At 47.5% G+C, this 24,094-nt stretch overlaps 1 protein-coding gene, 4 non-coding genes and 1 pseudogene across 5 annotated transcripts; all 6 read right to left on the reverse strand.

Moving 5' to 3' along the window:
* Positions 1-946: 946 nt before the first annotated feature.
* LOC120970218 (U1 spliceosomal RNA) lies at positions 947-1,108 on the reverse strand. The gene has a single exon (XR_005764949.1). It is a non-coding gene; the product is annotated as a U1 spliceosomal RNA (small nuclear RNA).
* Positions 1,109-9,608: 8,500 nt separating this feature from the next.
* Positions 9,609-9,771, reverse strand: LOC120970017 (U1 spliceosomal RNA). Its single transcript, XR_005764789.2, has one exon. It is a non-coding gene; the product is annotated as a U1 spliceosomal RNA (small nuclear RNA).
* A 2,470-nt stretch (positions 9,772-12,241) lies between these two features.
* LOC109735468 (vacuolar-sorting receptor 6-like) lies at positions 12,242-15,496 on the reverse strand (annotated as a pseudogene).
* LOC120970225 (U1 spliceosomal RNA) lies at positions 13,165-13,326 on the reverse strand. Its single transcript, XR_005764955.1, has one exon. It is a non-coding gene; the product is annotated as a U1 spliceosomal RNA (small nuclear RNA).
* A 37-nt stretch (positions 15,497-15,533) lies between the features above and the next one.
* LOC109735469 (vacuolar-sorting receptor 1) lies at positions 15,534-16,656 on the reverse strand. Its single transcript, XM_020294685.3, has 2 exons — positions 16,450-16,656; positions 15,534-16,387 (listed from the first exon to the last, which is right to left on the reverse strand). Exons 1-2 carry the CDS (start codon positions 16,654-16,656, stop codon positions 16,283-16,285), a joined length of 312 nt encoding a protein of 103 aa, XP_020150274.1. The 3' UTR covers positions 15,534-16,282.
* Positions 16,657-17,615: 959 nt separating this feature from the next.
* Positions 17,616-17,777, reverse strand: LOC120970217 (U1 spliceosomal RNA). Its single transcript, XR_005764948.1, has one exon. It is a non-coding gene; the product is annotated as a U1 spliceosomal RNA (small nuclear RNA).
* Between the last annotated feature and the right edge of the window lie 6,317 nt (positions 17,778-24,094).

Raw genomic sequence — 24,094 nt, forward strand, 5'->3', positions numbered from 1 at the left:
TGACGGGTTGTCACTTCACTGACTTTATTCAGAGATCGCAAAGAACACACGTACAAAGGGGGTCACGATAAAAAGCTAAAGCAGCACATCAACCAAATCTACCATCTGCCACCGGCCACCGGAGTGCATGGCGGAGGTGGCGCCGGCGGCCGCGAACGCGGAGGCTTGGCCTTCGCGGGCTTGTTGGGCTTCGGCGGAGGGGGCGCCTTCACCGGCACCCTCTGTCCCAGGGACCTCGCTCCCCTCGCTGCAGCTCTGAGGCCGCCATGGGCTCCCTCCGCCGTTAACGCCACCGCGCTCCGCACCTTGGCTACGCCGCTCGTGCCAACAGTGGAGCTCGATGTGCCGACGGACGTTGTGCAGGAGCACAAGAGGAGGGCCGCCATGAGCAATGAAGTGAGCATCTTTTTGCAGTGCATGACTGAGTGTGCAGTCACTCACCGAGCTAGTACTACCAGTTATCTGTCCAAGTGTCGATCACCGTCGAAGCTGTTCGTGTATATATATGTGGTTGATGAGGCTCAAGCTTCGCCGGATTTATCTGGAAGCAAAAAATAATTCACTGTGCCGACATATTGACACTGAACTGGTCGGCATGCGGTATCTTGACAGACACAGCCGGTGGCCATCGATGCGTGGCTGCAGCATCAATGCACGCTGGTATTTGTGCTTGCCTCTCAACTATCTTCACCACTTGGACACGTTGTCTGTTGACCGGGCCTGCACCCATCTATTCCCTCTGTAATATAAGAGTAATTAGCATTCACTGACTCCATTTTCCTGGATATTGCAAATTCGTGATGAAATAAAATATGCAAGTCTATTAAAGCATGAAATTTAGCACTATAAGAAAACAATAGATTTTAAATTCAAAAGAAGGTTTGCACCAAGGAAAAAGAAAAGAGTAGAACACAAAAAACTGTATAAATTTTGAATTCAAAACTTGGCAAGGACCGCGCGAACGCATACCTTCTCTATCACAAATTACGACGTCCACTCTCCCACAGAGGGGAGATGGCAGATCAACGCACTCACCACGTGCAATGTGAGCCGTTAACCTAGGCCATGAGCCTTATTGATCATCCATAGACCCCGTCCAGGTAAGTATGTTTTAAAGGCGTCCTACCTTCCAATTATATACTCGTCTTCCCCAGGCCGATCTTCTTAATCTTCCCGTGTGGTACTTTTTTTTTTGAGACAACCCCGTGTGGTACTAAACAAAACGCAGTTACCTTTGGGGCTTGGGTTTGGATGGCCTGATTAATCAAAACTTGGCTGTGACAGGGCCGGCCGCTCCGTCTCCCGGCCTCCGGTCGCCGCTTCATATCTTTGACGGTGCAGCCGCTCCGCTCCACCTGTCGGCCCTCTCTCTGTCGAATGATCTTCGGATGGCGCCCGAGTTCGGTTCCTCCGCAAGTCTCCTCCTCCTTTCAAATGAGCCCGCTTTCATGTCTCGACTCTCAACTAGAGTAGTAATTCTTCTCTTTAATGCGGCAATGCATGCTCGTGCCAGTGCATGCGATGGCCAATGTGTAAGGCTAACCATAGTGGGAGTAACATAGATAGTAACATGCATGCCACATAAGCAAAAAATATGATGTGGCAAGTAGTTAATAAGAAGAGAGATAAATAGAGTAACATAATATGTTACCATCGCATAGCGGTTCCCAATGCAAAATGAGTCTACAAAGTAATAAATGAAGTAGTGCATGACACTACATATATGTTACTGCCCACTATATATAGAGATAGTAACATAGACTAGTAACATATATATGTTACTAGTCTAAGTTACTCCCCACTATGACCAGAACGCGGGAGGTGCCCTTCGATGCTGCATGTAGGAGACAATTAATCACATCAATTAATCTCTGATGCTATTATTACGCGAGTTAATTCCATCTTGGCCGCAGTACTACCAAAACTGCCTCTGATCACAAACTATACTACCGAAAATCTGCAGTAGTATTTCCAAATCTGGGCCATCCAAACACAAAAATAAACGGCCTATATTGATCTGATGTACTGTAAAAGGTTACTGGCTTCATTCGGAAAGAAACACGTATAAGGACGGTGCGTGTGTGACCGCAACCAGGTCCACAGCAGCGACGCAAGGGTCACGGTAAAAGCTAAGGGGCTGCTTGGTTTGTGACTAACTTTGTCAAAGATTGCCACACCTAAGGTTAGGCAAGTTTGACTAGGTGAGTGTTTGGTTCAAGCCATACCTTAGGCAAGCCACACTTGAGCCCCACATGGCATACACACAAAAAGTGTGGCAAGATTCTCTTAGGCTTGTCAACTTGTGACTCTCATTTTAATGAACTAAGCTTAGGCAAGGTTGGCAAAAATGTGTGGCAAAGTATGACAATGCTAGGGCTAGAACCAAACAGCCCCTAAAGCAGGACATCAACCGAATCTACCGTCTGCCACCGGAGTGCATGGCGGAGGTGGCACCGGCGGCCGTGGCCGCGGAGGCTTGGCCTTCGCGGGCTTGTTGGGCTTCGGCGGAGGGGGCGCCTTCACCGGCAACCTCACTCCCCTCGCTGCAGCTCTGCGGCCACCATGGGCTCCCTCCGCCGCCAATGCCGCCGCGCTCCACACCTTCACTTCACCGCCCGTGCCGACAACGTAGCGCGATGAGGCGACGGACGTTGCGCAGGAGCACAAGAGGAGGGCCGCCATAAGCAGTGAAGTGAGCATCTTCTTGCAGTACATGGCGAGTGTGCAGTTACTCACTGAACTAGTACCACTAGTTATCTGTCCAAGTGACGATCATCGTCGAAGCCGTTCCTATATATATGTGGTTGATGAGGCCCGAGCTCCACCGGATTTATAATCTGGAACCAAAAAATAATTCACTGTGCCGACATGTTGCCACTGAACTGGTCGGCATACGGTATCTTGACAGATATCAATGCGTGGCTGCAGCATCAATGCACGCTGGTATTTGTGCTAACCTCTGAACTATCTTCACCACTTGTACAGTTGGTCTGTTGATCGGGCCTGCACCAATATAATTAGCGTTCACTGAGTCCATTTTCCTGGATATTGCAAATCCGTGATGTAATAATTTTTGCAAGTTTACCAACGCATGAAAATTAGCATTCTAAGAACAATAGGTTCTATTAAATTCAAAATAAGGTTTGCAACGAGGGTACAAAACAAGAGTAGAACACAAAAACCTATAGAAAATTTGAATCCAAAACTTTGCAAGGGGCCGCGTGGACGCGTACCCTCTCTATCACAAATTACGACGTCCACTCTCCCCAGAGAGTTTTTCCATCACGCGTCAGTTGCATCACTCCACTCTCCCACGTGTCCACTCTATGCAGAGCAGATCAGAGAAGAGAGGCAACGGAGAGCATACAGAACACAATACACACCTGTCGAGTTCCTATGTGTCGAGCTGCTTCTCACGTAACCCCATCCTGGCGATTGCATGCACAATCGTTTGAAAGAGCAGGCCTCCTATAATGTGTCCCTTAAGAACTTGCAGGAGGAGGGGCGATAAGGTTTTTGGGGAACGTCTCGGCGCGATTGCTCGCTCAAATTCGACGACATCATCGATGTCTGCTCATCAGCTTGGACTACTTCCTTTATGGTGGACAACCACCTTGCCTTCATCACTACGGTCGAAGACACTGTACCATCTGAGTTTCCGGTGCACTTGTATGTTCTGACCCTCTTTTTATTTTACATGTGTCTTTGATCCATGTGTGTATGTGCTATATATCTCTTCACTCTCCCACGTGTCCCCTCTACGTGGAGTATTTTTTTGGAAAAAAAGTGGAATATTTTTGTGGCGATGCTAATATTGATTAAGCTTAAACGAAAACTTCCTAATTTCATAACAGAGTGGTGAAGAGCAGCATCATACGTGCACATATAGAAAACTCTAGATATATGGCTCCTTTCACTTATTCAGTCCCTAGATTTAAAAGCCGAATCCACGATTTTGCAAGCCACGAAGCTTCATGCTAAACTTGAAGCGGAGATGAGGTTGAAAGAGCTTCTCCGTGAGGAGGAATTAAAGTGGGCGTTGCGGGCTAAGGTCCGCAAAGTTGTCCAGGGGGACGCGGACACTCAATTCTTTCACTTGATTGCTAATGGCAAGCACAGAAAGAAGAGAATCTTTCAGCTTGAACAAGATGAAGGAACTATTTTAGGACAGGATAACCTCAAACTATACATAACCGAGTACTATAAGCAGTTGTTTGGACCTCCGGAGGATAGTTCTGTGTCCCTGGATGAGTCCAGGTTGGAGGATGTGCCTTAACTCACTGCCGATGAAAATGATATTTTGATTGCCCCGTTCTCGGAGAAAGAGGTGTTTGAAGCTATTGCGCAGATGAAGAACAATAAGGCTCCACTAGTAGAAAAGGGGGCTTTTGTCCCGGTTGATAAGGGCCTTTAGTCCCGGTTTTAATGCCTCCCCCCTTTAGTCCCGGTTCTTACACGAACCGGGACTAAAGGCCGTCCACGTGGACGCAGCCTGGAGCTCCATCTACCAACCGGGACTAAAGGAAATTTTATGATATTTTTTTTTGAAAATTTTTTTTGCAAATTTTTTTTAATTTTTTTTTGATTTTCAAATTTCTGAATTGTTTTAACCTCTAATCTCTAATCACCACCCCTCATCACTGCTCAATTTATCCTCTAATCTCTAATCACCCCTCATCATTCCAAATCATCTAACTTCCCGGACGGTCACCCATCCTCTCACTACTCCAGCCTGAGCACGCTTAACTTTCGGGTTCTATTCTCCCTCGTTTCCAAGTCTGCACTTGTTGTTTTCCTAACAATAGTAAGATGTCAATTCTATAACCCTCAGGAATTTAGCTTGAGCATGAAGTGACACATTTCACTGTTTGAGTTTGAAACTATTGTTTTAAAAACAATAATTATTTAGTAACACTAATATTTCTGGAATAATTAGTTTGACCATTGTTTGACCACTGTTTGACCACAGTTTGACCAGATTTGACCAAAATTCAAAAAAACTGAAGTAATTATTTAATAACACTAATATTCTAGAATAATTAGTTTGACCACAATTTGGAATTTTTTGAATTTTTTTGCCTCTCCAGATCTTAAAAGCCTCGTATCTTTTTTTTCTGTTAGTTTTTTGAGGATTTTGAAAATGTTTAACGGGGTTCCCCCGATTAAATTCGGATGTAACTTTTCGAGTAGATGATTTTTCATATAAAAAACTTTTTCATCCGAGTTCGTATGCAAAAGTTATGCCCATTTTAAGAAATTCCAGAGAGATTTTGCAAATAAAGTCGAAATTCATATTTGTTAATTTTCCCAACAACTAGACCACATATCACATGGGAAACTTATTTTATTTTATTTTTTTGACATTTCCATCATTTTCTTTTGTTTTTTCTAAAACTGAAAAGGCGGTCGGGAGGGGGGGTAGAGTTTGATGGGCCCTTTAGTACCGGTTCGTGCCATGAACCGGTACTAATGCCTCAAAGCCCATTAGTACCGGTTGGTGGCACCAACCGGTACTAATGCCTCAAAGCCCATTAGTACCGGTTGGTGGCACCAACCGGTACTAATGCCTCAAAGCCCATTAGTACCGGTTGGTGGCACCAACCGGTACTAATGGGCATCGCACCCTTTAGTCCCGGTTCGTGGCACCAACCGGGACTAAAGGGCCCAGGTGAACCGGGACTAATGCCTTAGCCGCAGGAACCGGGACCAATGCTCACATTAGTCCCGGTTCGTGACTGAACCGGGACTAATGTGAATATTGCCCTGTGACGAAAGCCCTGTTTTGTACTAGTGCTCCAGGGCCGGATGGATTTCCGGCGGAGTTCTATAAAAAGTGTTGGCATATTATTAAGGGGGATTTGTTACCAATGTTCCATGATCTATTCTCTGGACAGTTTCAGTTATTTCATTTAAATTTTGGAACAATAACACTGCTTCCTAAGAAAATGGAAGTTGTGAGAATTGAGCAATTCAGGCCGATGTGCCTCCTCAATGTTAGTTTCAAAATCTTCACCAAGGTTGGGACTAATAGGCTCACACAGATTGCGCATTCTGTGGTGCAGCATTCCCAAACTGCTTTCATGCCGGATAGAAACATCCTAGAAGGGGTGGTGGTCCTTCATGAAAAACTCCACGAAATTCACACGAGAAAATTAGATGGAGTTGTTTTTAAGGTGGATTTCGAGAAAGCGTACGATAAAGTCAAATGGCCATTCCTTCAACAGGCCTTGCGTATGAAAGGTTTTGATGAAGCCTGGCGACGCCAGGTAGAATCGTTCACGCAAAAAGGGAGTGTTGGAATTAAAGTGAATGACGACATACGTCATTATTTCCAGACACATAAGGGCCTGAGACAAGGGGATCCGATGTCTCCTATCCTGTTCAACATTGTAGTTGATATGTTGACAATTTTGATAGGAAGGGCTAAGGAGGCTGGTCAAGTGGGTGGCTTGGTACCTCATCTAGTTGATGGAGGTGTGTCTATCCTTCAGTACGCCAATGATACGATCATCTTTATGGAGCATGACTTGGCCAAAGAGAGAAATATGAAGCTGGTGTTATGCTTATTTGAACAATTGACCGGGTTAAAGATTAATTTTCACAAAAGCGAATTGTTCTGCTTTGGTAGAGCCAATGACGAACAAGAGGCATATAGGCAATTTTTGGGTGCGAATTGGGGACTTTACCTTTTACGTACTTAGGTATACCAATCCACCATCGTAAGCTGACAAACAGAGAATGGAAGTGCATCGAGGACCGATTTGAAAAGAAACTGAGTTGCTGAAAGGGCAAGCTCATGTCATACGGAGGCCGATTAATTCTGATTAACTCGGTTCTCACGAGTATGCCTATGTTTCTTTTATCGTTCTTCGAAGTCTCAGTTGGAGTTAGGAAAAGACTGGACTTCTATCGATCACGATTTTTCTGGCAGAGTGATGAATTAAAAAGAAAATACCGACTCGCCAAATGGGATATCATCTGTCGACCGAAAGACCAAGGGGGTCTTGGTATTGAGAATCTTGAGGTCAAGAACAAATGTCTTCTCAGCAAGTGGCTGTGGAAGTTATCGATTGAGACGAATGCCACTTGGGCGCAGATCCTCCGTAGCAAGTATCTTCACTCCAAAACTTTGTCACAGGTGACAGCAAGGCCGACTGACTCATCTTTTTGGAAAGGGCTTATGAAAGTCAAATTAACCTTGTTTAATAGGACAAAGTTTATTATTGGCAACAGTGCTAGTACACGATTTTGGGAGGATACTTGGCTCGGAGAAATCCCCCTTGCCATTCAATACCCGTCTCTGTATCGTATTGTTCAACGACGTGAGGCGTTCGTTGCAACGGTACTTCAATCCAACCCCCTTAATATTCAGTTCAGAAGGACGCTAATTGGCAATCGTTGGGAAGAATGGCTCCATCTAGTAAGTAGATTGATGGAGGTTTAGCTAACTCAACAACCGGATAAATTACGCTGGAAGCTTACTAGGTCTGGAGAGTTTACTGTTAATCAATGTATGTTTATGTTATCAATTCAAGCTTGATTCCTAGTTCCAAGCATGTTTCGTCTGTTAAAGTTCCTTTGAAAATCAAAGTGTTTATGTGGTTTGTCCATAAGCAAGTAATATTAACGAAGGACAATTTGGCAAAACGTAATTGGACAGGATCTACTAGGTGTAGTTTCTGTGATCGGGGTGAAACCATCAAACACCTTTTTCTTGATTGCCCGTTAGCAAAAGTCTTATGGCGGACAGTCCATATTGCATTTAATATTACTCCACCGAGTTCTGTCAACACGTTATTTGGAACGTGGCTTAACGGGATAGAGACCGAAACAGCGAGACATATTCGAGTAGGAGTTTGTGCTTTATTGTGGGCACTCTGGAACTGCAAAAATGATTTGGTCTTTAACAGAACAACAAATATTCATTTTTTGCAAGTTATTTTCCGAGCCACTGCGTTGATCCGTATGTGGTCGCTACTCACTCCGACGGAGGCCAGGGAGTGTTTGGTTACTGGATCTACCCGCTGGGAGATGGTAGCACGGGATATCTTCAACCGGTTTGGATGGCGGTCATGTAATAGGATAGGCAATTAGTTTACCTGTCTCTCTTATGCCAACCGGTTGTGGCTTTTCATGGCGAGTTTGTTTTTGGCCCTTTTGGCTCTTTGTGAGCTCTCCTTTATTTTCGTTTTGAGACTCTAAGACCTTGTTGAACCTATTTATCTTTTTAATAAGTTGGTCATATGCGTCGTTCTCATGCAGAGGCTGGGGAGTCCCCCCTTCTCAAAAAAAAATATTTGTTTCAATAAAAACTCTAGATATAGAAAACTAGAGAGAAGGTCAAAGGCAAAAAAAAGAGAAGCAATTATAGAAAACTCTAGATTCGTTGAGGCGCATGCATCATCGATCGAGCTGCATGTGGTTAGCACGCCACACAAAATTAAACCGCATGCACAACATATCGAACAATGCATCCGTGTGTGGGTTTGTGTTGCTACCGTGGACTTTGCATCCTTGTAGTTAATCGCGCGTTGGGTCGTTCCCGATCTGAATTTTAAAATTCACTTTGAGCGGCGGAGCAGGGGTTGTATATGCAAACTGCGCCGACGTGCTGATGAACAGGTTGGGTCTAAACCAACAGTTCAGAAAATCACCGCCGCTTGACAGGTTCTCAGTTTACTGACTTTATAATGAGATGAGATCACAAAGAAACGCATACTCCACAAAGCAATGCTCGTGTAACCGCAACAACGTCCACCACAGCAGCGACGCAACGCAGGAGGGGTCACAGTAAAAGCTAAAGCAGCACATCAACCGAACCTAGCATCTGCCACCGGAGGGCATGGCGGGGGTGGCGCCGGTGGCCGCAGAGGCTTCGCCCCCGTGGACTTGTTGGGCTTCGGTGGAGGGGGCGCCTTCGCCGGCACCCTCAGCCCCAGCGACCTCCCTGCAGCTCTGCGGCCACCGTTGACTGCCTCCGCCACCGATGGCACCGCGCTCCACACCTTCACTTCACCGCTCGTGCCAATAGTGTAGCGCGATGACTCCGATGAGCTGACGGACATTGCACAAGAGCACAAGAGGAGGGCCGCCATGAGCAGTGAAGTGAGATTCTTCTTGCAGTACATGACGAGTGTGCAGTTACTTACCAAGCTACTGCTAAGTATCTGTCAAGTGTCGATCACCGTCGAAGCTGTTCGTATATATATGTGGTCGACGAGGCCGAAGTTCCACCGGATCTGTCTGCAACCAAAAAACTTACACATTCACTCTACCGACATGTTGCCACCCAACTGGTGGGCATACGGTATCTTGACAAACATAACCGGTGGCCATCGATGCTTGGCTGCAGCATCAATGTACGCAGGTATTCGAGCTTACTCTGAACCATCTTCACAACTTGCACGGTTAGCATTCATTTACTTTATTTTCCTGGATATGTGTATTTACTACAAATCCGTAACAAATTTCTTTTGCAAGTTTATCAAACCATGAGTGTTAGCATTAAGAAACTAAAATATTTTAAATTCAACACAAAGTTTGCGTTAGGTGTACAAAACAATAGTAGAAACAAGAAAATCAACACAATTTTTTAATTTATAACTTGATTGGGGCTGCGCGAACACGTACCACTTCTTTCATAAATTCTGACGTTCACTCTCCCACGAAAAAGGGAGATGATAGATCAACACGCCCACAGAGTGTAATGTGAGCTGTTAAACTAGGCCATGAGCCTTATTGATCACCCATATACCCCGTCTAGGTATTTATGTTTCAAAGTGGCCATACTCTTCAATTATATACTCATATTTATGTTTCAAAGTGGTCCTACCCTTCAATTATATACTCGTTTTTCTGGCACCAATCTTCTTAATCTTCCCATATGATACTAAACTAAACGCAATTATCTTGTGTTTTTACGCAATTACCTTTACCTTGGGTTCTTTTTTTGAGCGGTACCTTTACCTTGGTTGTTTTAGGGAATAGTTAACTTTTATTGATCAAAAGCCACAGTTTGTGGCATACAACTAGGATCATGGGAGTAACAAGCCATAGATGGCGCCCCTGACCTAACGAATGGGACAACTTAGCTAAACTGTGAGCCTCGCTATTCGTGGCGCGGCCTTCAAAAGAAAATTTACAATTAAACATGGTAGTTCGATGATTGATTTCACTGATTATGTCTTCCATAGCCTGTTTAGTGTCTGAAGCTATAATGATGTTGTGGAGAAGTAGATTATTCGCCAAAGACAGTGCCTCCCGGTACGCTATTGTTTCGAGGGTTGTCACATCCCGAACTCCATAGATCACAATGCAAGAGCTGCCGAGATACATGCCTGTACTATCTCCGCATATCGCTGCTACGGTTCCTCCCCTGCCCATCCTTATTACTCCTGCTAATTTGGGTGGCCTGGTTAATCTCAGACTGACCACAAAACTAGCTGACAATTATTTTCTAGCCCACCGACCTCTGAAGGCAGAGTGATGAATGGGGGCCAGTAGCATCTAGCCCATGAACACATCAATCAGTGGATATAACGGCAGGTCGAATAAGTGGATATAACGGCAGGTCGGGACGAGCCCGGCAAAACATCCCGCGATCCACGTCGATAATGATTTCTGGTTGCTCTTAACTGAAGAGCTTGTCCGCCTAGTGTGGCTAAATTTCGTGTTTTACCTTTTTTTCGAAACTTGATCGAGATCTGACCCTTCCTTGCAAAAATTACAGGATCTGACCATTTTCTTACCGCCAAGGTCCATGGCGGTAGGGTATAACAGCCAACGCCAAGGTCTCTGGCGGCAGGGTTCCACACCCTACCAGAAAATTTTCTGAAGTATGGAACATAGTGCATGCTCGTACCTGCCGCCGGGCACCTTGGCGGTAGGGTTGTACAGGCTACCGCCAGCCTGTTTGGCGGTAAGGGTGTTTCCTACCTTCAAGGTCCCTGACGATAGGCTGTACAACCTTACCGTCAAGGTGTCTAGCGGTAGCAAAAGGGTCAGATCTCGAAAATTTTACAAACTAGGTCAGATCTTGATTAACTTTCAGAAAAGAGTCAAAACACGAAATTTTGCCGCCTAGTGTTTCGTCAGCAGCAAACCACATACAAAAGAACTGAACTTTGATCCTGTGCTATTTATTGGAGCGGTATTGTCATGTTGGACTTTGCTACCCAGGTTCTTGATACTTTGGACTTTGCTATCCTGGGCGAAAAGATTTTTGGAAGCGGTGCGACTGCTTGCTTCAAGTTCAACCACATCTTCGATGTCCGTTCGTCTGCTCCGTAGAGGACGATCACCTTGACTACACACAATGGCCGAAGACGCTGTTGCATGTGAGTTTCTTGTGCCCTCTTATGCCTTGACCCTCTCTCTTTTGGTGCATTTGATGATTTGACCCACATGCGTACGTGCTAGCATGTGATTTATCACGTCAATGTCGGTATGACGGTGCTAATCGAAATTGAGCTCAAATGCCTAATTTCATAACAGAGCCGCTGAAGAGCAACATCATACGCGCACATATAGAAAACTCTAGATTCACCCTTAAGAAGCTCTAGATTTGTTGAGGCGCATGCATCATCCATCCAGCTGCATGTGGTACTCCCTCCGTCCAGGTGCATAAGGCACCTAAGAAATGGCACCGTGAACTAGGCATACGTTGATTGGACGCTCATCACGTTTTTCTCTCCCTCTGGTTAATCCCGCATTAAGTGCAATGATGGTAGGACTAACCATGCACAGGCTAACGGATTGTTTCACACAATTCTTTAGGTCCAGCTTGCATGCATGCAAAGAAAAAGTAAATGGTAAAGGCGGCTGATTGGTTTGCATATGGAAGGGAGATAAATGTGAAGCTAAAAACGCTAAGTGCATTGGGGTAGGCATACGAGTCATTAGTGCTAACTAATGAAGGGCAACTAATATACTTAAAAATCCTAAATTCTCTTATGCACCTGGACAGAGGGAGTAATAAACTGCATGGACGTATGAAACACATCGTATGTTGCACCCGTGCGTGGGTTTGTGTTGCTACCGTGGACTTTGCATCCTCCTAGTCATTCCCGATCTGAATTTAAAAATTCGCTTCGAGCGGCGAAGCAGGGGTGCGCGGTGGTAGGTTGTATTAGGGCTGACGTGCTGAAGAACAGGCCAAGTGTGAGTATGAACAGAGGTTGGAACGGAGGTTTAGCCGTTGGGCGTAGACCAACAGTTCAGAAAATCACTCCGGCTTGGCAGGTTGTCAGTTTACTGACTTTATTCAGAGATCGCAAAGAAACACGTACAAAGGCGGTGCGCCTGTGACCGCAACCGCAACGACGTCCACAGTGGTGACGCAAGGGTCATGGTAGAAGCTAAAGCACCACATCAACCGAATCTACCATCTGCCACCGGAGTGCATGGCGGAGGTGGCGCCGGCGGCCCCGGCCGTGGCCGCGGAGGATTGGCCTTCACGGGCTTGTTGGGCTTCGGTGGAGGGGGCGCCTTCACCGGCACCCTCTGCCCCAGCGACCTCGCTCCCCTTTCTGCAGCTCTGCGGTCACCATGGGCTCCCTCCGCCGCCAATGCCACCGCGCTCTGCACCTTGGCTGCGCCGCTCGTGCCAACAGTGTAGGGCGATGTGCCGACGGACGTTGCGCAGGAGCACAAGAGGAGGGCCGCCATGAGCAGTGAAGTGAGCATCTTCTTGCAGTACATGACGAGTGTGGAGTTACTCACTGAGCTAGTACTACTATATATATGTGGTTGATGAGGCTCAAGCTTCGCCGGATTTATCTGGAACCAAAAAATAATTCACCGTGCCGACATGTTGCCACTGAACTGGTCGGCATACGGTATCTTGACAGACACAACCGGTGGCCCTCGATGCGTGGCTGCAGCATCAATGCACCCTGGTATTTGTGCTTGCCTCTGAACTATCTTCACCACTTGGACACTTGGTCTGTTGATCGGGCCTGTACCAATCTAATTAGCGTTCACTGACTCCATTTTCCTGGATATTGCAAATCCGTGATGTAATAATTTTTGCAAGTTTACCAAAGCATGAAAATTAGCATTATAAGAAAACAATAGATTTTAAATTCAAAACAAGGTTTGCACCAAGAAAGAAAAACAAGAGTAGAACACAAAAAATAAAATATACAAAATTTGAATTCAAAATTTGACGGGGCCGCGCGAACGCGTACCCCCTCTATCACAAATTACGACGTCCACTCTTCCATAGAGGGGAGATGGTAGATCAATGCAGTGACCACGTGCACTGTGAGCCGTTGACCTAGGCCATGAGCCTTATTGATCACCCATAGACCCCGTCGAGGCAAGTATGTTTCAAAGTCGCCCTACCCTTCAATTATATTTTCGTCTCGCCCGCGCCGATCACCCATAATCTTTCCGTGTGGTACTAAACAAAACGCAATAACCTTGCGTTTGGGTGGCCTGATTAATCTCGATCGAACTGATCATACAAATTATGCTCTGGCCCATTGGCCCAGAAGGGCGAGTGATTAATGGGCCCAGGTCGTGACGAGCAAGCAAACATCCAAACGCCCTGCGATCCATCCATGTCGATAACGATATCTGGTCTATTTGCTCTTAACTGGAGCTAGCCGGAAGCGTTGCTTATACTCCCTCCGTTTCACGATACATGCCTTTCATTTATCAAAATATAGATGTATCTGAACATGTTTTAGTATATAGGTACATCCATTTTTAGATAAATAGAAGTCAAGTATTTTAGAACGAAGGGAGTATCTGTCAAAAATCAAAATCATCGTCAACTGGCGCGATGGGTGAGGCGCAACCGCCGGCCGGAGCCAAAATCTGGAAGAGAAAAATTCACTGTAGGTCATAAAACTTGAGCCGGCTGACACTTTAGTACCACTACTTCAAAATACCCGAACTACGGTCCATGTACTTGCGCAGAGGGTTCACTTTGGTCCGTATGTACGATTTTATATACGTATTCACTGACTTGGCCGAGTCAGCGGTCGCCAGCTAGGCTTTGACCGCCACCTGGTGGAGCCTGGGTTAATACTACTGCATCCGGGGAGGGTTTTGCAAAATCACCAAGACCATTAAAAGCTCGCGCACCTGGTCGGACCGCACCCGCTCGCACATTGGTCGCCTCGTCCCGCCAGCACCCGCCGTTCCGGTCTGCGGAGAAAAGCTCGTCAGAAGTTCATCGTCGATTCGCCGTCTTGTCGTCGGAAATGAAGGCCTTGGTGCTCACCATGGCTGAGGCAGACTTGCGGCTCCGTCCCCTCCTTGAAGCCGGCGCATACGGCCCTGAGCACCGCCGTCCTCTCCAGCTTCCCTGCACGCACACACCACACCACGTCAAACCCTCACCTCTTCCGTCGCCGGAGAAACCAAAGAGACGGCGCAGCGACGGCGAGCCAGCCATACCTCTGTACTGGACGTCGTTGATGACGAGCGTGGGCAGGATGGTGACGTCCCCCCTTGACCCGCGCCCGATCTGGTCCTCCTGCTCCTTGGACAGCACGGCGTTGTCGGCGTCGGCGTCGGGGTCGCCCATGCACGCCAGCACCTTCTCCAGCGACAGCCCCAGCGACGCCACCACCTCCTCCGCGCACGCCTTGCTGTACTTCTTCTCCTTCATGGAGCACCGCAGCTTGTAGTCCATGGCGAAGTCCCACCACGCCCACGGCCGCCCGCTCTCGTTCGCCACCCGGTGCACGCACAGCTGCCGCAGGTTCTCCACCACCACCTGCTTCCCCTCGTACCCCTCCCCGAAGTCCTCCTCCGGGTCCGGCGCGCAGTACCTGCACAACCAACAACATCGTTTCAAACTCTTGACCAGAGAAAGCTTCCTAGACCGGCAATGGCGTGTGTGTGCATGTACTACGTACCGGCCGTGGTTGATGCACTGCGACTGGCACTGCCGCGTGAGCCGGAACGCCTCGGGGCAGTACCAGGTGATGTAGTGCGGCGTGAACCGGGCGTAGCCGCCGCGCTCCAGGATCTGGGCGTGCCCCCGGAAGCTCCGGACGAAGGCCGCCTGCTCATCGCACAGGGGGCCGCACTCGTCGTTGCTGTTGGTCCAGAGCTCGTACTCCACGCGCTCGTCCGGGTGCGGCATCGACTCGCGCCAGTCCAGCTTCACCACCACGTACCTCCCCCTCGTCGTCGGCCTTCTCCGCCATCCGCTTCAGCGACTCCCCGAAGGCGCGGTTCACCAGCGCCGACGGGATGTTGAGCTTGTCCAGGTACCGACTGTCCGGGGAGGCCTCGGGGGTGTCCATGGTCAGCAGCTGCTCGTCCACCGTGTCCGTGATCAGCACCGCCGCCGCCCCCGCCTGCTGCGCGTTCCACGACTTGAGCGCGAAGTAGCACTCTGTTGGGACAGTACAAACGCCAGCCAGAGTTCTGTACCAGAATTCATTTTTTTATTTATTACTACACAAAATGAAAGTTTGGAATTCTTCCTTTCTTTGCTTGGAAATCAATCAAGGAAGGATGATGAAACAGATAGTTGATCTGATGCTTGAAGGAGGTTAGAAAATGTGGAATTATTTCTTTCTTTGCTTGGAAATTAATCAAGGAAGGATGAGACAGATTGTTGGTCTGTCTGATGCTGTCTTTGGCTTGAAGGAATTGCTCGCGGCACCAACCGATTGGAGTTGGTAGTGGAGGTGTTGTGATCAGGTGCGTTGCGATGGTTGGATCAAATGAAATGGGCACCAACAAATGCAATGGCTGTTATTTTATACTGCATCCATGTCTGAATCTACTCTTCTTGCTGTCTGGGTTCAGAGTTGGCAGGTTAGGCAGATATCTGAAACTGTTGACGCAGACCAAAGGGGAACAAACTGAAGATAATCTATCAGGAAAATATTAGTTTGGTGCGTTATACTCCGGAGGGAGTACTAAATTCCATTTGAATTTGGCGCGTTCCCACAGGTTGCATTTGAATTTGGTGTTTTTTAAAATAAATTTCGCTAGTATTCAATTTTTTGACTAGTTATGCATGATATATTGGACCAAGAAAAGTCGCCTAATTCTACCTTTTAGTACAAAATATCTAACTAAGTGGAACACGGCAAAATTGATCTCCACTTGTAAAGTCCCTTCCCCCTCCGCAGATTAAGAAGCTTCTGAAAATCTCTCATATCTGAGTTGGAGATATATCTACATCAACAGGATTAAAGTAATACTACTAGCACTAAATTAATTAGCATGTGTACGTAATAGGCTAATATATTAGTAGTACTAACTCCCATCAGTAGCTTCCTTCCCAGTTAACACATCACCGATGGAAAAACTAAATTCGGTGGCACCGTAAATCGTCGGACAATTCAGGCTCGCACAGTCGCGCATCAGCAATGTCTTCCCCGCGAGAATTAGCCGAAGCCAGGAATCGATCAATCTATCAATCAAATCAGCAGGGTTAATGGCTGAAGGTAACTGGTGAGCGTGTGGCGTGTGTACCTCGAGCAGGAGGACGACGGGGCGGCCGGACGTGGACTTGAACCTGGCCGGGAACTCGGTGCATCCGGTGGCCTTCTTGTCCGGGTAGAGCACGACGCCCGTGAGCGTGCCGCCGTAGTCGGGCACCCCGAAGTTGCCGATGGCGGCGTCGTGGTGGCCCCGGATGTGCTCCGGCACCACGAACCGCCCCCGCGCCGGCGCCACCATCGCCGTGGGGGTGTTGCTTGGACTGTATTGCTGCCGAGGAGCTCGCGCTGGTTGCTTGGGCTAAGTCTTAAGTGACGTGCAAGGGAAGGGAAGGGGAGAGAGGCGGGAAGGCGACATGGGGGGTGGACGGAGGAGGACGGTGTGTCTGTCTCTCTGTGTGGGAGCGGGCGGGCGGGCAGCTGCTGGTGGCGGATGCATACTCGGGGTAGGAGCGCGAAAGGAGAGGCGCACCTTTTTGCAAACCCCCGACCAGGTGGCGGTCAAAGCCTAGCTGGCGCCCGCTGACTCGGCCAAGTCAGCGAATACTACACGAAAACGTAGATATGGACCAAAGTGAACCCTCTGCGCAAGTACATGAACTGTAGTTCGGGTATTTTGAAATAGTGGTACTAAAGTGTCAGCCAGCTCAAGTTTTGTGACCTATGATGAATTTTTCTCAATCTGGAATCCAGCAGGTTTGCTGCTAGGCCAAGTATATCACTGCTGGTGCAAGGCCTGTCTAGCTATAGATGCGGCTGGGTATGTTATGATGCTGGATCTGTCGTCGTTTGACTTTTGTTACATCAATCAAACCACCTCGATGCCGACTCGACTGCAAAGCACTACCTGCAGATTGCCGTGGCGTGGTTAGCAGCAGAAACCAGATACTACAAAGGAGCTGAACTTTGATCCCCGTGCTAATTACAGGCGGTGTAGTGTCTTGGCATGGTGGACTTTGCTAGCCAGCTTCACGGTATTCCATCACTCGTTTTGCTGCCCCGCATATCGGCGGATCTCGAGCTGTGGGCTCTTGAAGAGCACCCACTCTTGATGTTTCCGAAAGAAATTCGCAGGTGCACTGCGTCTGCACTACTTTTGAATTAAGTTTTTACTAGCTAGGTCCCTAAAAAAATTCAAACAAGTTTATCCTAAAATGGATTCAAATTCGAAATAAACACAAAACTTAATTTAAAAACTTGGCAGGGGCCGCGCGAACGCGTACACCCTCAATCACAAATTACAACGTCCACTCTCCCACAAAGGGGAGATGGTAGATCAATACTCTCACCGAGTGCAATGTGAGCCATTGATCTAGGCCATGAGCCTTATTGATCACCCATAGACCCCGTCCAGGTAAGTAATTTTAACGTTGTCATACCCTCCACAAATATACACATCTTCCCCGAGCCGATCTTCCTAATGTTTCCGTGTGGGACTAAACTGGATGCAGTTACCACGTCCAAACCGATGACACATTGTCTAGCAAATATTTTCTGACCCATTGGCGTTAGGAAAGGCCGAGGGATTCAAGGGCCCAGTTGTACATATAGCCCATTAACACAATTGCACAAAGCCAACCCCTGCGATCCAAGTCGTCGTCGTTGTACCCCTTAAAAAAAAAGTCATCGTCGTCAGCGACGATTTTCTGTTGCTCGGAGCTGAATGGCTGATGTAGCAGACTTGGACGCACCAAGCTGGCCGGAGACGTTGCAGGCTCGTGCCCAAATCCTGGAGCATTCTATATAGCATGCATGCGTCGTTGGAGCGAGATGAATGAGCCAGACCAGTATATAGTCACCGTGGAATTTGCTAGCTAGCTTCACCCGTCTTCATCAAGACGTGAAGCATCCATGACAACTTTCTTTACGTTTCGAATTTGGCGCGCAGGCTGCACTGTGTAAAAAAGCCCTTCCTTCTCTTCAAGCTAGACATCAAGAAAGCTTTTGACTCCGTCCGCCGGATTATCTGCTTGATCTCCTTTGCCGCTGTGGATTTCCAGTGAGGCTCAGGGACATGATTGCTGCGTTGTTGAGAATGTCGACCTCTAGAGTCTCACTCAATGGGGTTCTAGTGCATCCCATCAAGCACCATATATAGGTCTCCGTCAGGGAGACCCCCTCTCCCCGCTGTTGTTTGTGCTTGCCATATACCCACTGCAGAACCTTCTGGACGTAGCCATGCGCAAGAACCAGCTGCACCCCGTGGGCGGCCGGGCAGCTTGCCTCCGCTCCTCACTATACGCCGATGACACGGCCATTTTTGTGGCTCCTGTTCATGAGGACATCATGCGCTTGACCGCCATTCTACACGGATTTGGGGAGGTTACAGGCCTCGTTGCCAATTTGGAGAAGACTCTTGTGGCCCCTATTGGTTGTGCTGACATCAATCTCGACGCGGTGCTTGACAGCTTCCCGGCCAAGCGGGCCACTTCCCCATGAAGTACCTTGGGCTCCCCCTCTCCGTGCAGCGGCTCCGGTGGATTGACCTTCAACCCTGGTGCGACAAATAGTCAACGAGAGAAGTAGGTTATCCCGGTCGGGGTTGTCCTTTTCCTGGTGCGACAAATAGGTTCAGGGTTGAATTGGCTGGGATCACTGAATATAGGGTGTCGACTTCAGGAATTTGGAGTTCAGGGTCTGATTCAGACCGCCTCTACAAATTCAGGGATTAAAATAGACTTTACTCGACTTATAATGAGATCACAAAGAAACACATACTCCACAAAGCAATGCCCGTGTGACCGGAACGACGTCCACCACAGCAGCGACGCAACGCAGGAGGGGTCACGATAAAAGCTAAGGGCTCATTCGGTTTGGAGGAAATCAAAACGTAGGAATTAGGAGTAGTATAGGAATTTGATAGAGTATGGCACTTGCCATCCTAAGGAATTGACTTGTCTCATTCCTACGCGCAAAATGAGCTTTGAGTGAATGTGTAGTTTTCTCCAAAAACATAGGAAATGAGTAGTATTCCTATGAAATTCCTGTATGCATTTCCTATAAACCGAATGCATGCGTCGTTGGAGCGAGATGAATGAGCCAGACCAGTATATAGTCACCGTGGAATTTGATAGCTAGCTTCACGTGCCTTCATCAAGACGTGGAGCATCCATGACAACTTTCTTTACGTTCCGAATGTGGCGCGCAAGCTGCACTGTGTAAAAAAGCCCTTCCTTCTCTTCAAGCTAGACATCAAGAAAGCTTTTGACTCCGTCCGCCGGGATTATCTGCTTCACTGCTTGATCTCCTTTGCCGCCGTGCATTTCCAGTGAGGCTCAGGGACATGATTTCTGCGTTGTTGAGAATGTCGACCTCTAGAGTTGACACAGCCATTTTTCTGGCTCCTATTCGTGAGGATATCATGCGCTTGACCGCCATTCTGCACGGATTTGGGGAAGTTACGGGCCTCGTTACCAATTTGGAGAAGACTCTTGTGGCCCCCATTCGTTGTGCTGACATCGATCTCGACGCGGTGCTTGACAACTTCCCGGCCAAGCGGGCCACTTTCCCCATGAAGTACCTTGGGCTGCCCCTCTCCGTGCATCGGCTCCGAAGGATTGACCTGTTGGAGATATGCCCTAGAGGCAATCATGTATGATGATATTTCCTATGTGTTTATGAATAAAGATAGTCCTTGGACATTATCAATGATGTGTATCAGCAAGTACGTGACTTGATTGTGGGACTATGCATTGTATGATGACTGTCCTAAAAGGTCCCTAGTCGAAAGGGTTGTGTGGACGCGCAGCCAATTAGACTAGCATATGACACGGTCGATGGTTTGGTCTCACTAGCCATGGAGCATTGGATGCTAACCGGATAATATGGACATGGAAGGATCTGGTCGGATTCGACGTAGTCGGATCCGAGTCGAGATAAGGTCCGAGTCGGACAGACCCAACTATGAGATGCAGCGATATGCCATCTGTGAGTCTCTAGTACAACATATGTTCTATGTCCTAAGACCTGAGCTGGCACATGTTCTCGGGATGGTGACAGACTTGCTTTGGGCCGACCAAACGCAACTCCATGACTGGGTAGTTACAAAGATAGGTTTCGGACTTGTCCAGACCCATGCTGCGAGACATGGTCGAGCAAGATGGGATTTGCCCCTCCGATCAGGAGAGATGTACTCTGGGCCCCTCGTGTGATCCGACCGGGATAAGCATGGCCATGCGACAAGGATTAATCGAATTCGCGATGATCGATAAGACCGGTCAGATCAGAAAATTCGGAGTGATCGGAGTGTGCGTAGCGCCTTGTATTTCGTACATGATCACTCAAACCGGTACAATGCGATTCTATGCGTAACTTTGTTTTGCAGGTTTGATGTGAATAGTATGGCTCATGTGTACCTGATGCATGTGTGTAAATTATACATGGCCCGCGTGTCATGTTTGTCAGCCGGCAGGAGCCAAAGTGTTGTCATTATATTGTATAACGACCTGCGTGTCGACTTGTGACTCTATGTAAAATTCGTTACTAGTGGTAGTAGTTGGATAATGGAGATCAGGTTGGTGGCTTGGCGTCCCAGCGTGACAAACAAGATGGAGTTCCTAGATGGTCATCGGAGTCGGAGCCGACCTGGAAGAACATCCATGGAGGAGCCATACTATTTCACAATATATGTTTATTTGTGATTGTTATGCTTCTTGTTTTCTATGCATGTTAGAATGGTAGAAAGATCCCTCGTTAATATCAAGCAATTTTCCATTCCCGATGTTGCACCTTCGCACGTCAAGTACGTCTAGTAATGGGCTCATAAAATTGGGGTGCTGCTAGGTGTTCTTGAACTGAAGGGTTCGTGTCGGACACGGACATGCACTACATCAGGTTAACTTGACAAGGCTATCAAAACGGTTTTGGGCCTTGTGGCAAAGGAGGTCGGGAGCCGGGGTATAAGATACGTACCCGACCGACAGGAGTCGTATAGAGGTACGATTAGCAAGGAGTTGCTTACCGGATATGCATGTTGTCTAGCAGTGATGCTAAAGCTCACTAGTCGCATGTGCTAGTCGGATCCTGAATCACTGAGAGTTTGCGGAGGGATGCTGACTTTAGTGGGAGTATTTCTGTTTAAGGCTAGAATTACTCTACATAAACGCATTGCTTAGTGATTGCATATTTTTTCTGTTGTAGATCAATGGCACCACCTGCTCAACCCAACTTTGCATTGAAATCAATTCTGGAAAAGGATAAACTGAATGGAACAAACTTTACCACCTGGTATAAAAATTTGAGAATTGTTCTCAAGCATGATAAAAAGGAACATGTTCTAGAGGATCCACTTCCAGAGGAACCTGCCAGTAATGTTAATACCACAACTAAGAATGCCAACCAGAAACTCGTTGATGAATCAACGGAGATCAGTTGTCTGATGCTGGCTTGTATGGAGCCCGATTTGCAACAGCATTTCAAAAATGTTGAGGCTTACGATATGATCGAGAGTCTCAAGAGCATGTTTCAGACACAGGCTAGGACCGAAAGGTTCAACGTCTGGCGATCTTTGATGGATTGCAAGCTGAAGGAAGGTGATCCACTGAGCCCACATGTGATCAAGATGATCGGATATGTGCAAGCTTTGGATCGGTTGGGCTTTCCGCTCTTGGATGAGCTGGCTACTGATGCAGTTCTGGGTTCTCTTCCGCCTAGCTATGGGACGTTCATCTCGAACTATCATATGCACGACATGGATAAGAAGCTCACTGAACTGCATGGGATGCTTAAGGTGGCAGAGCAGGATATTAAGAAAGGCACACATCAAGTGTTGATGGTGCAGAAATCGGCTAAGATTAAGAAGAGTTGGTCTAAGAAGAAGGCTAAGGAAAAGGGCACAGAGATGGTAACCTACGCCGCTGCACCAAAGTCTGGACCGGACTCAAAGACCATTTGCTATCATTGCAAGGAAACCAGTCACTGGAAGAGGAACTGTAGCAAGTGGCTTGCAGAGCATGGCAAGAAGGCTGGAAATGCTTCTTCAGGCAAAGGTACACTTGTTGCATATGTTATATACATTTACATTGCTGACATACCTAGTAGCTCTTAGATATTTGATATCGGATCGGTTGTCCATATTTGCAACTCGATGCAGGGGCTGGTAAGAACTAGGCGTGTGGCACAAGGGGAGATTGACATCAGGGTCGGCAACAAAGCAAGAGTTGCTGCGTTGGAGGTCGGCACGATGCAGCTCCAGCTTCCTTCTGGATTTATTTTGGAATTGAATAATTGTTATTACATTCCTGTACTTAGTCGAAACATTATTTCTGCCTCATGTTTGATGTGTCAGGGTTATGAATTCAATTTAAAGGACAGTGGTTGTTCATTTTATTTGAATGGTATGTTCCACGGCTATGCATCCATTGTTGATGGGCTATTTATATTGAATCTGGAACAGGAACCGGTCTATAACGTGAATGTCAAGAGGCATAAGCCTAATGAGATAAATCTGACGTACTTCTGGCATTGCCGGCTTGGACACATTAGTCGGAAACACATGAAGAAGCTCCATGATGATGGGCTCCTAAGTTCCTCCGACTTCGGGTCGTTCGAGACATGCGAATCATGCTTGCTCGGCAAGATGACTAAGTCTCCTTTCGCAAAGAGTTGCGAGAGGGCGTCCGAGCTGTTGGAACTGATACACAATGATGTGTGTGGACCAATGAGCACAACTGCCAGAGGTAGCTATCAGTACTTCGTGACTTTTACCGTCGACTTGAGTAGATATGGATATATCTATTTGATGAGGCACAAGTCGGAAACCTTTGAAAAGTTCAAAGAGTTTCAAAACAAGGTTGAGAATCAGCTCGGCAAGACTATAGAGCTTCTCCGATCTGATCGTGGAGGTGAGTACATGAGCCAGGAGTTTGATGATCATCTGAAAAGCCGAGGTATAGTACCGCAGCTCACACCTCCGGGTACGCCACGGAGAAACGGTGTGTCAGAACGGAGGAATCGGACCTTGTTGGACATGGTTCGATCTATGATGAGCAAATTGGATTTACCCTTGTCATTCTGGGGATACGCTCTATAAACTGCAGCTTTCACCCTTAACAGGGTACCATCAAAATCCGTAGATAAGACACCACATGAGATGTGGACCGGGAAGACTCCCAGTTTGTCTTTTCTAAAGATTTGGGGTTGTGAAGCATTTGTCAAGCGACTTATGTCAGACAAGCTTACACCCAAGTCGGACAAATGCATATTCGTGGGATATCCGAGGGAAACCTTGGGATATAGCTTCTACAACCGGGAAGAGAACAAAGTTTTTGTTGCTCGGAACGGGGTTTTCGTTGAGAAAGAGTTTCTCAGTCGGGAGGCCAGTTGGAGGATGGTCCGACTCGAAGAAATTCGAGGACCACTCGGGGACGGCTCGGCTGGTGATGAGATCATACCGGAGTCAGTCAGGGAACCCGTAGTGGGAGCGGCACCGGAACCACGGAGGTCGGAAAGATTGCGCAGAGTGCGTGATGTATTGTTGCTGGAAAGTGACGAGCCGACCACATATGCGGAAGCGATGGTGAGCCCAGATTCCGAGGCATGGCTGGAGGCCATGAGATCCGAGTTAAAGTCCATGGATAAGAATCAAGTCTGCGACTTGGTTAATCCGCCGCCTGGCGTAACAGCCATTTGTTGCAAATGGGTCTTTAAAAAAAAAACTGATGTGGATGAAAATGTTCAGA

Source organism: Aegilops tauschii, chromosome 7 (assembly GCF_002575655.3).
Source record: "Aegilops tauschii subsp. strangulata cultivar AL8/78 chromosome 7, Aet v6.0, whole genome shotgun sequence".
NCBI classification, from domain to species: Eukaryota; Viridiplantae; Streptophyta; class Magnoliopsida; order Poales; family Poaceae; genus Aegilops; species Aegilops tauschii.